This window comes from Callorhinus ursinus, unplaced genomic scaffold, assembly GCF_003265705.2.
Source record: "Callorhinus ursinus isolate GAN/ISIS: 27379988/994484 unplaced genomic scaffold, GSC_fseal_2.0 scaffold58, whole genome shotgun sequence".
NCBI classification, from domain to species: Eukaryota; Metazoa; Chordata; class Mammalia; order Carnivora; family Otariidae; genus Callorhinus; species Callorhinus ursinus.
In genome coordinates, this window is record NW_027397120.1 from 2,967,863 (window position 1) to 2,981,022 (window position 13,160).

General features: G+C 42.9%; 1 protein-coding gene across 6 annotated transcripts in view; it reads right to left on the reverse strand.

Moving 5' to 3' along the window:
• The window catches only part of GLRX3 (glutaredoxin 3), a 32,690-nt gene that overhangs the window by 18,603 nt on the left and 927 nt on the right, over window positions 1-13,160 (reverse strand). For 5 of the 6 annotated variants that reach the window (XR_012375887.1, XR_012375888.1, XR_012375889.1 and 2 more), the window contains exon 2: window positions 7,900-8,008. Coding sequence is in view for 2 of the 6 variants with exons in the window: in XM_025880028.2 (XP_025735813.1) it covers window positions 7,900-8,008 (109 nt within the window). In the remaining 4 variants the exon portion in view is untranslated. Of the gene's footprint in view, window positions 1-7,899; window positions 8,009-12,488; window positions 12,602-13,160 lie in introns of those variants that run through there. The other variant, XM_025880029.2, reaches the window with a different exon arrangement.

Sequence of the window (13,160 nt, forward strand, 5' to 3'; positions counted from 1 at the left end):
AGAGTCATTTGTCTTTAGTTTGTATCTTCCATCTCATGTATTTCTTGGGTGCTCTTTTCCTACTTTATTTTTTTTTTCTTTAAAACACCCTTTTGAAACAATTACTTTCATTTTTCAAAATGTACTAGGTGAAAATCATATACATTTTAAATCAACACCAACTGTCCAATAAACCTGAAAAAAATGAGGAAAAGAAAAAGCATTTGGAGAGAGCTATTTAGGACACACTTTTTAAAAGTTTTTAAAACTTTTGTGCTGCTTTCTTTCATACAATTGCACACTCAGACCAAAGAGGAACAGAAAGGGCAATGATTAAAGCAGTTCATTATTTTCTCTCTTTCAAATAATCTCTCAAGTGCCCACCACACGTGGGCATTGGGTTAGGCTCAGTTACGATCCCTATCTTTGGTACTACTGGATTCTAACAGCAAAATAAGACAAATTTTAAAAAGGGGCAATACTAAGAAAGAAAAAAAAAAAAACCTACAAGATAATAGTCTTAAGCCAAACCAGGAAGCGTCCGGACTCAAAAACACAGTCCTCTGTGTGGCCAAAAGTTGACCTCTTCTCATGTTCCTGCTGGTTTCCAACAGTCTCCCTTAATGACAACTCTTCCAGGAAGCAAACAATCCTCTTGAAATTCCTAAAGCCTGGAAGATCACCACATGCACCTCTCGCAAAACAGCTCCCAGGAAGACGAGATCTTAGTAAGACAAAGGCAGTGGTTGACAGACAAATCCTCCCGAGCACTGGCCAGGAGCGCCACTGAAGGCAAACCCATTCCCCCAGAACAAGGGTATCTGAGTCCTAAAACCTTTGCACATTGAAATTCTTTGGGAACATTTTTATTGGATGTAAAACAACATGACAGTACTATCAATAAAAATAGAAAATACTGAAAACCGATCTGCATTCAGAAAAGACCAAAGATGATCAGTAAGAGCGATCTTTCATGGAAAGCCTACCCTGTGCCACAAACCATGACAGGCCCTTTGCAGACAATGGCCTAAACTACTTAAAACCTGGAAAGGTGGGTAGTATATAATCAACTCAAACTTACAGGTGGCTAAGTAAAGATGTAACTTGTCCAAAGATACATAGTTAATAAGTAGTAGAGCTGAGAAACAAACCCAAATTTGTTTGACTATAAAACCTGTTTTTTCACTATACTGTGGTATACTTTTTCTACTGTATCAATCAAAAAGAAAGATTAAATTTCAAAGATAGGATTTATACATGACTTTAGCAACCACCAAACATGAACATTTCCAGAATGGAATCTCAGACAGAATGAATGCCTTTGGTGGGAACCACTTGCTTGCTGAGCCATGACTCTCGAAGTCAGACCCTTCCCCTGAAGTGTGCTGCATGTCTGTGGAGTGGGGCGAAGAGAGGCAGGGAAGTGTTACCACAGCAAGGTAAATCCAGAGGTAGGGAATTCACTCTCTCCAGGGTCACCAAAGACCACTACGACAGTAATGGCTAACAGTTATGATTAATCTAGGCCAGACACTGTTTTTTTTTTTTTTAAGATTTTATTTATTTATTTGTGAGAGAGAGAATGAGAGACAGAGAGCATGAGAGGGAAGAGGGTCAGAGGGAGAAGCAGACCCCCTGCTGAGCAGGGAGCCCGATGTGAGACTCGATCCCAGGACTCCAGGATCATGACCTGAGCCGAAGGCAGTCGCTTAACCAACTGAGCCACCCAGGTGCCCTAGGCCAGACACTGTTCTAAGTGCATTTTGTGTACTGACTCATTTAATCTGCCCGATAATGGATGCTGTTATCACACCTGACTTCAGGAGAAACTGGAACTTAACGAGGTTAGGTAAGTCAGCCAAGATTACAACACTGGTGGAGCAGGGCAGTGTGGCTCCAAGCTGCACTCTACACTACCACGCTGCCATTTCAGCAAATCCAATGGCTACCCCTCTTTGCTCATTTTACCGACCTTTCAGTATCATCAGTGTGACCACACCCACCTTCTCGAGATACCACCTTCTCGACATACCACCTTCTCAACAAGCCTTCACTTGGCCTCCCGATTTTTCTTTTTCCTCAATTCTGAGACTCAGTCTCTCTGGCGTCTTACTTCACATCTGGCCAATCTCTACATGGCTGGCACATCCCAGGACTTGATGCTGAGTGCACTTCTCTTATTTATGCTCATCCTCCCTGAGTGGTCTCATCCAACCCTGTGGCTCTAAGTAACACCAATACGGCCACAATGCCCGAGTTAATATCCATGCCAGACCTTCCCCCCCATCACCTCCAAGCTACACACTCAACACCTGCACTCCGATCTCTACTAGGTATCTCCCACTAAACCTGTTCCTCCCCAGGGCATCTTGATCTCTATAATCCATCCAGAGGATCAGATCAAAAAGGAGACAATTTTGATTAATTCATTTCCCTCACCGGACATCCACTCCATCAACAGGTCCTCCAGGTTCCCCCTCCAAAATATAAGCCAAATCAGACGATGGCATCATCTCGATGCTCCCTCTCCACTAGAGTCCAAGGCATCTCTAACCTGGCCTGTGAAATAGCCTCCTAATGAGTATACTTGCTTCTAGTCTGCATCCTTTCTCCCCCCCCACTTCAAACCACTCCCCACAGGACAGCTGGAGGAATCAACTCAACAAGAGAAATCCAATTGTGTGTCACTTCCACTGCACTCAAATAATACCCAAACTCGGGGCACCTGGGTGGCTCAGTTGGCTGAGCCAACTGGCTGAGCCTTCGGCTCATGTCAGGATCCCAGAGCCCCACATCGGGCTCCCTGCTCAGCAGGGAGCCTGCTTCTCCCTCTCTGCCTGCCTGTCTGCCTACTTGTGATCTCTGTCAAATAAATAAACAAAATCTTAAAAAAACAGTAATAATACCCAAACTCTTCCAGTGCCCACAAGGTCATCCGGCTGTTGCCTCCCTCTCCAACCTCTTGCCAGAACCTCTCCTCCTTCACTAGCTCCACTGGCCTTCTGCCAGCCCTCCGGCAGTGTTCACTTGCTGATCCACAGCCTAAAAGTTCATCCCCAGCTCTCCCAATGACAATTCCTTTTCACTTTCCAGCCTTCCCTGACCAGACACACCTCTCCAGCCCAACCCGAATAAAGTACCACCCGCCGCCAAGTCCTCTTCTACCACCTATTTCTTTCTTTTCAGAACTTACTACGATGTGAAATTACCTTGGTAATATGTGACTCGATGACCCTACTGTTCCATACCCCCAGTGACTAGCATAATGGTGGCATATAAATGTTAGATAGATAGATTCTGACACAATACTGAACAAATGCTGGTCACTACTGCTAAGCCTACCATGGGAATGACCACTGGCCAGGGTGGCCCTGAGAACAATTAAACCTTACATTCAGAGACATCTTGTTAAACTTCATTAAGAGGCTTCCTTCTAACTCTGTGACATGATCTAAAAGGAAAATTTTTCATAATCAAATTCTTTATCCAAATAGGTATTTAATGTTTTTGGTAGCTTTTTAAAAGACCTTTGCCAAACTTAGCCCAGGAATGGCTAATAAACTTTGTTAATTATTAGTATTTTTTTATTATCAAGACAGCATAAATAAAAACTAGGATATTTTTAAGATTTAGCTTCTACTTGAATTATCTGAGAAGCATTTATAGAGCTCCCCCAAAATGGAATCCTACACACGTTCTCTTTAAGTGCCATTATTACTATCATTAGTATCATGCCAGGTACCTAGCTACACAGCTGGTCGTTCCCTTCTGGAGATTGCCCTGCATTGTCTGTTTTCACAAGCGAATTGTACAGACATTTAGAATGAGACATTTCTATAACCATATAGAAATTATCTATACTGATTATATAGACCCTTAGAAATTAAATACTATGAACTGTATTTTAAGATGCTTACACATTCAAGAATAAATCAAACTAAAACAATTCCTATTTTTTGAGAATCAAAAAATACAAATTTAAATATATAACTCCTTCTACACCTTTGCCTTCATACCTGAAGTTACAATGGACATAATAAAATGCAAGTACAGCAGGTACTATACAAACAAGATCACTACAAAATGAAAACACAGTGGTACACACCTCACCAACCAGGTGGCCCGATAAGCCTGACTTTGAGAATTTATGTACTAAAGTGCATTATAAGGTAAAATGATTACCACAGCCTAACTGGATCAGAATACCAAGCTGAAAGAGGGGTGGTGGAGGCTGACATAGAGGGTGGGAGCCACCTACACAAAGGAAAGCCATAAAAAAAATGAAAACAAGGTACGGTCAAGGTCCCTATTTCAAGTATCCCACCGTCTAGTCAAGAAGCCAATCAAGGGGCGCCTGAGTAGGTCAGTTGGTTGGGTGTCCCACTCTTGATTTTGGCTCACATCACAATCTCAGGGTTGTGAGATCAAGCCCCACGTTGGGCTCCATGCTGGACATGGAATCGGCTTGGGATTCTCTCTCTCCCTCTCCCTCTGCCCCCCCAAGTGCTCTCTCTCTCTTTAAAAAAAAAAAAGAAAAAAAAACAACCAATCAAAACAGGAAATTAAATGACAGAACAGACAAAAATACAAGATATTCTCTAAAAGTTGAATCAATGGCACAAAGTTTGGAGATGAAAGAAAAAAAAAGCCACAGGAGTACACAGGAGACTTCATATAAAATGGATTTGAATTGAATCATCATGTTGTATGCCTAAAATTACAACCTCCATTTGAAGAAAAGTAAATAATAAATTTAATAATAAAAAACAAACTGGATAAAAATTTCAATAGTCAAATCAGAATAAAATCAAATGTAACGTAAAAATGGACGGCCACTCCTATAAAAAAATGAGTTTGATCTGGACCTCGAACAGAACTGACGGTCCCCAACTTCCCACCACAAAGAGTCCTGTGCTCCTCTTCCTCCTCCCTACCTTGCCACCAGACACTAGACCTTGAAAGATTCTATCTCTCAAACGAGTGATTAAATGATAAATGTGTTTTCCCATTTTAGTTAAAGATAAAGTGTTAACAAACTGACTTAATGTAATCTGAAAAGGGCATGTAACATTTTAATTAGCCATTTAATTTTATTCTGAACAAATGTTAAGTTTTCAATAAGACTTTTAGCAATAAGGATAACTTGTGTATCTCCCCCAAGCCCTTGGAGGCAGGCAAACCTCCGCGTGGGGCCCAGAGCCTCACGCAGGTCTAGACAGGGTGGCCAGCGCAGGAGAGGGCCACCCTGCAGGCACAGGCATAGACGTGGTGCCAAGAAGCACGCGCGCACTCTGTCACTACATCGTCAGTGCAGGCCGGAGCGTGCTCATCCGGCTGCAATGAACCTGAGAGCCCTGCCTGTCAGCAACCTGTCCCAACGAGCAGGAACTACTCGGGCCAAACCTATGCTCCCTGTTCTCAGGTATTGCTTCTCCATCATCTACAGAATAAGAAATTGTTTATGGTCACAAACCTTTACAAACTCTTAAAAACATCAGGTTTAAGATCACCTACATAATGATTTTGTAAATTTAAATTATAGAATCAACTGATCTCTGTAATTCACAAGTCAAAAATGCCAGACCAGGGGCGCCTCGGTGGCTCACTCAGTTAGGCGGCTGCCTTCGGCTCAGGTCATGGTCTCAGGGTCCTGGGATCGAGTCCCGTGTCGGGCTCCCTGCTCCGCGCAGTCTGCTTCTCCCTCTCCTCATGCTCCGCCCCCAGCTCGTGCGTGCATGCTCTCTCTCTAATAAATATCTTTAAAAAGAAAAAAACTAAGAAATCAAATTAAAAGACACAGAGGTGGCAGGACATCAGTTCCCTACCGTAGATGGCTCAAAAGCTCTCATTAACAAAAGAAAGCTCTCTTTAAACGAACTGCAACCTCTCTTACTGGGGCATGCCAACAGATCTCTCAAATGTTTTACTTATTTACTCATCATTTAAATTACCTACCTTACAAACTCCATGCAAATTATCTTTGCCATTTAAAAGAAACACTGCAGGGGCGCCTGGGTGGCTCAGTCACTTAAGCATCCGACTCTTGGCTTCAGCTCAGGTCATGATCTCAGGGTTGTGAGATCAAGTCCCGTGTCAGGCTCCAAGCTCAGTGCAGAGTCTGTTTGAGATTTTGAGATTCTTTCCCCCTCCCTTTCTCTCCCCCTCTGCAGCTTCCCTCCACTCACATGCTCTCTAAAATAAATAAAATCCTTAAAAAAAAAAAAAAAAAAGAAAAGAAAAACCACTCCACAGAGTCAATTTCCAGAAAGCAATGCCTCCTGGAAGAACTACCCACTTCATGCTGTCAGCCTTCCACGAACAGCAGGTGCACTCAGGTTCAGGTGTCCCCGACAGATAAGGACTTCCCAACCCCTGGCTTACTCAGACACTTAAGCACTTGAACAATTTAAAATCTCACTGCCAAGTGTGGTACCAATGTGAGAAGTAATTCTATAGTTGCTTTAAATAAATCATTCAGATGGCAGCTAAGAACAATGTGTTATCTAAACCAGAAACATTATACACATAAAAGCAGACATGCAACAATTACCATCATCTTGACTAATCTTAGGATTGAAATGTTTAATCATTCATTTCACTGGTAATCATTATCTTTTATCAGTGACCAAACATGCAGTTTCAATGTCTCCTTCTATTATTTATATTGGACATTTTAGGGTTACATTCTAAGGTTACATTACACATTTCATTGGAATTTTAAGTGAGTCCTTAAATTTTAAAAAGCTAACTATTACATCTATATTTGCTCTATCTTCATAAAAAAAAAAAAAACACTGAAATGAATCATGCAAAATTAACATAAACAGTCCCTTCTTTACAGGGTGGGACACCAGGGCTGGCAGGGAAGGTGGGGGGGGGGGAGCATTCTCACTGTACACCCTTTACCCTGTTCTGATTTTGAGATATCTAACTGCAATACCTATTGAAAGCACACTTACCTATATAGAAATTGCCTGAAAATTACATCGCCTATTACACAGATGAATTAGCCTGTCAGAATTCTGTTTTCAGGTTACATAAAAAGTGGAAAGTACAGAAGATACCACTTTTAGCCCCATAAATGGGTATATTTGCCAAAATGTGCTCTGAACTCACTAATTATAGTTTTAAAAAATAAGGATTTGGTACTTTTTGTTTCTTTAAATCCTAAGGATTTCAAGTTTTTGAATACAGGGTGTGCCTCCCTTCCCAAAAATTCATTTCTAAGATTCTTGACTCCTATTTGGGCTTTGTTGCCTCAACCAAGACTAAGTCCTAATTGACAGCATTAAATGTGCTAAACCAAGTGAGCTAATCTACAGCCTCAACTACCACCTTCCCAGTACGTGCCCACCCAAGAGACAAACTAGGAACGTAGAGTGTGCACAGCCGGGTGGAAACAAGGCAAGGCAGGGAGATGCTCGATTCCTTTCTCCTCTGCTTCCTAAACAGGTCAGAAAAGCTTTCAGTTTCTCCTATAGGTCTGGATTTACGTGATCCAAGACAGCTGCTTCTTCCTGTTCCCCTGGTTCCTAGCAGCCTCCACACACCCTTTCTTCAGTCGCTTTCCCTATCACACCTTGCTCTTCAATGAAGCAAGCTTTGTTAATATTTTTACTATATTCAAAACACGATGATCCACAGTGAGTGATCTAGTTGCTTCTGCTGGCGAACATCCCCACTACCCATCCTGCAATTTGCAGGTTCTGTCCTCCCACCACACGTTAGGGAAAGTGTAGTTATTGTCACAGTATTTCATACTTGAGAAATGCAAAACAATTTTAAGTTTTTTAAGAATCTACTGCAAAAATAATAAAAAATAACACCAATTATAAACATGTGGAATTCCAAATCCTTCCTCCCTTATGTTAATAAAATGCAGTCTGCCTCATAAAAGACGTGACACCAAAAATATAATACCTTCACAAACGAAACTTGAGGCTGTTCTTTGGCTAATTCTGCCATCACGTCGTTCATCTGAGCACACTGTGGAGCCCACGGCGCCCAAAAATGGACCACAAGGAGGGACCTGGAAATCATCAAAATGCAATCTTTTAAAGTTACAGTATCTTTAGAAATAAGGAAATACTGACATAGATTAAACTCTATTACCAAAACAACCTTTACAAGAACTGCCTGAATTGTTTTTCTACTGCTAGAATTCTATCGTATTAAACACAGACTGAAATATAAGGCTTACTACAAGGTCTTGGTAATCTTTTGGGTGAGTTTTCAAGTTAATGATATTTCTTGAATGAAGACTTAGCTCATATGAAGTGGTTCTAAATATTCATCCATCTCAACTAACAGTCATATAAATCAATTATGTTTTCAGACCCTTAGGAAAGGTGGAAACTAGATTTCTGCAGCCAAGGCACCAGGTCTGTGACAAATGGCTACAGATGCATAGGTACTATGGGGTATTCACTTTTTAAGCACAGTACTGTGATGCTGGGCTCTAACTGTGACCATAGGAACAGGAATAAAATGTTGAAAATGGAAGGCACGCAGGCAGAAAACAAGGGAAAAAATGGAACTGATTTTCACAAAGACAGGCTTTTTTTATATTCTACCACAAAAGATTTTCTAAAAATTGATGGTATGAACTAGAACAGTGGATTAATAAATTACTAAGTTCTTAGGCATCTCAGTAGGTACTTATCAACTATTTTCATATAAAATGGTCTTGGCTAAGATATCTTTTAAGTCTATCTTCATTTTAAACTGAAAAACCCTTCTATAGGAGTCTAAGTACAAACTATAATTATCCCCAACCAAAAAAATCTGAAAAATCAGGAAGGAAACACACTGAAAAATATGTCACATAGAGAAAGGAACTAAGGACAACTAACCTGTGGGCAAGGAAAGGAGTGGCGAACTGTAAAACCAGGCAAACAGTACAGCTCCCACCCAGCACTGGCGAGCAGCCAAGGGAGGACTTCAGAGGTAGGAGGGGCAGGATTTGGTGACCCTGGAAGCATGGTCTAGAGCCAACTCCAAGTTTCTGGCTCAGTGACTGATGACTAGTGGTGGCACGAGCCACGCATCATGTATTGAAGCTGCTAACCTGAGAGGAAAGGAAGCCTGAGGGGGGTGGGGGCTGTTAGTGATGGTCTGGAGCTCAGGAAAGAAGTCTGTGCTTCATCTGCAGACAGATTTGGGAATCCAAGAAATGGAGCTGGCACCAAGCTCTCCTACGCTACAGGATAAAAGACAGAGGTCAGAGCCTCTGGGCTCATCGACAGTAAGTTAGGACAGACGGAGGAAAAGGAACCCAGGCAGTAGACCAGAAAATGGAACCTAAAAAGCACAGCAAGGTTAAAGGGCCTCCCAGAAGTCAAGAGAAAGATGTCAAGAAGGAAGGAGTGACAACCATCCAATGCAGCTGGAAGGGCCCCAGCAATGCTGCAGGGCAGATTCTTCTGCCTGAGTCAGAGGGCAGCATGCGGGGACCGAACCTAAGATGAGGCTGTAGGCTGCTAGAAATCTACACTTGAAGAGATCTGGCTGTAAACAGAGAGTCCTGGCAGAGGGAAAGACAGGATCAAGGGATTTGCGCTCTTTTTAATACAAGAAAATCTTTACGTTTGTTTCATAGAGGGTAGTGCAAGTGGAGAGGAAAAGGATAAAGACACAAGAGAGGCTGAGGATGCAAAGGTCTTTGGGGGCGGCAGGAGGGGAAATCTAAGAGCAGAGAATTCACCATGAGGGAAGGGACAGCCTCCTCTGGGTCAGGAGTGAAGGAATCAAGAATGGGATGTCAGATGTCGGGGGAGCGGAGAATAGAAGGAGAGTGGGGGAGATGCTCCTGGAAGTCCCGTTTTCCCAGGCAGGAAGCAAGGTCATTTGCTGAAACAAAGGAAAATGGAGGACTGCAGTCACAGACAGCAGTGAGGAAGAAGGGAGAGCAGCCCGGGGGCACCCAAGAGGAAAGCAGGAAAGACCCACCTAAGGCTGGAAAGGACATACTGTGGGTCCCTAATCAATGGGTTCTCATTGGTGTCCAGCAGAACTCAGAAGCTTCAATGTGTGGGTAGGTGGGCCTCAGGGTCTATGGCAGAGACTATGCTGTGTCCCTCTGCTCCTGGGCACACAGACTGACGACACTGCTCAGTCATCCCTGCAGCTGTTGGGGCCCTGGAGCTGAGCTCTGGCCACCTTCCCATTATCTTACATAGCCAAATAACATCCTCTGCCATGTGCAAAGGATGCTGGGGAAGCCCCAAGACCTACAGGTCCCACAAAAGGACCTGCACAAGAATATTCACAGCAGGGGCGCCTGGGTGGCTCAACTGGTTAAGCAACTGCCTTCAGCTCAGACCATGATCCCGGAGTCCCAGGATGGACTCCTGCATCAGGCTCCTGCTCAGAGGGGAGTCGGCTTCACCCTCTGACCCTCCCCCTGCTCATGCTCTCTCTTCCTCTCTCAAATAAACAAAACATTAAATAAATAAATAAATAAATAAATAAGAATGTTCACAGCCTCAGACACAACAGCCAAAAACTGGAAATAACCCAAATGTCTACAAATTGGAGAAACTGTTGTATATTTATACAACAGAATACTAATGGGCAATAAAACGAAACCAACCATAGATGCATGCAACAATGTGCATCTTGAAAACATGATGATGAAGAAAACAACCCAGACATACAAGACCACGAGCTGTGTAACTCCATTTACATAAAGTACAAAGAACAGGCAAAACTAACCTATAGTGACAGAGAGTGGATCAGTGGCGGGGATTATGGGAAAGGAGCTAAAGAACATTCTGGGGCTCTATATTGTTTTGAATGGTGGTTACTTGTGTATGTACAACTGTTAAAATTTATCACACCTAGCTATCAAAATCTGTGCATCTTATTATGGTATGTAAGTAATGCCTCATTTTTTTTTTTTAAAAGCTGGGATACCACTTTTAACTAAACTGAAAAAGGACTTTTTAAATAATAATATTCCATGATTAAAAAAAAGATGAAACGAGCCAAGCAGTTCCATATCCTACTGGTAAAAATTAAATTGGAAACTTTCAGAAATTTCTTACACACTGTCAAGTATCTATCCTAAGGAGTAAAGACACCTTCCCATTATCTCACATAGCCAAATAACAGGAAGAATCAATTCTTCAACCACACTATAGCTTTTTTAATGGTCCTATAACAAAATATTATCAAGCCATTAAAAATCATATTTCAAAGAATTTTAATGACATGGGAAAATGCTCACAATATTATATTTTTTAAAATTTAAATGTTACCAAATTTTTTAACAGTATGAACTGACCTATGCAAAAAAGATAACACCTGAAACTAATATACTATTGTGTATTAATTATACTCTAACAGTTTAAAAAAAAAAGGAAAAAAGGTATACCCACACAATTTAAATTCCATTACTACTAACATGGTTTTGAAGAGTAATTTAAATATACAATCTTAACTTCCATGGTGTAAAAGAGCAATAATAACTAGGGGTGCCTGGGTGGCTCAGTAGAGTGTCTGCCTTCCGCCCAGGTCAGGGTCCTGGGATGGAGCCCCACACTGGGCTCTCCGCCCAGCAGGAAGCCTGCTTCTCCCTCTCCCTCTGCCTGCTGCTCCCCCTGCTTGTGCTCACACTCTGTCAAATTAATAAATAAAATCTTCTAAAAATATTTTAAAAATAAAACAAAATAAAATAGAAATAACTAATACCCTGGGATACTGGGAAGATCAAACAAAAATACAAAAACATTTAAAAATAAAAGCATATTAATATAAATAGTAATTTTACAGTATCCACAATAACCTCCTATTCAGATGCTCAGCTCTCTACGAACGCACTGCCTAGTAGCATAAGGACATAAACCTGAAGCAAACGTAAATGCTGCTACCCCTCTCTTAGGTTACATGTCTGCATGAAATAACCCAAGTTGCAAGGTGCACTGTTTGAGGAAAAACTTTAAAGACCAGGTTCAAATCCTAACTAACATGATTCTAGACAATGTAATGAACATCGGTTGTACATCAACAAAACAATCAGTGCTCAGTGAAGAGCTGTTGCTGTTATCACGAGGTGTCCTGCTCCTGCAGTTACTTATCTGCAGATAACAGAAGCTGCAGTTTATTAAAGACTATCATATGCTAGACTCAAGTGTTTTACAAACGGGTATGAATACCCCCACTGTACAGACCAGCTGAGATTTCAGTGATCTACAAACACCTGAAATGATTTAAGCAAAACAAAAATTTCTTTTTTAAGATGTTATCCACTTATCTGAGAGAGAGAGAGAGGGAAGGAGAGCGCGAGCACGAGTGGGGGGGAGGCAGCGAGAGAAGCAGACACCCAGCTGAGCCGCGAGCCTGACACAGGGCTGGATCCCAGGACCTGGGAATCGCGACCTGAGCAGAACGCAGGCGTGGAACCGACTGAGCCATCCAGGTGCCCGCAAGAATTTCAATTCACATAAAATTTTAAAACTGAGAAATGGTATTTAGGAAGTAGATTTCTAAATGGTTACGGCAACAAGTACCGTTTAATATTTTGCAATGCTTTCATTTTCACCAAATCGGCAGAGATTCATTCCTTCCAAGATGCCCTCCGTCATTTCCAGCTGCCCTGTTTCAACTAATCACCAGGGAAGGGTATGCTGTTTCCCGGATCACTTCAGTACAGACCACCGGGAAGAACACATCCAAATCGTACGCACTGCGTTATTTCAAGGATCTTTACGGTTTAAAAAACAGTCTTTCAGGTGACGGTGAGTTCAAACACTGAGGAAGGGCAGGTGCACGCGAGCCCGGCTCCTTTCGGGAGTCCACCCCGGGCGCCGTCCCCGCTCGGGCGGCCTGTGCACGCGGGGGTCGGGCGCATCCCAGCCCACCCGCCATCGGTGAGTAATGGTCGTTCCATTTCCCCCTTTTTTCTCCTCCCCAAACAATGTTCGCAGTAAACCTGAAACGTCGAACGGGCTGTGCCGGTTAACACCTTCGCTCCGCCACCTCCGCGAAGCCTGGCCACGCAGAGGACGGCGCCCTCGTCGCCCCGCTCCGTTCCCGACACGCGGCACTCGGCGCCCCAGCGGCGCTCCCAGGGGAGTACGACCCGCCTCTACTCCACAGTCGGCGGGCAAAGCGCCACCGGCTGGGGTCCCGGGGGCCCGCACGCCAGGCCAGCTCGGCGCCCGCGCCGTCCCCCTCACCCC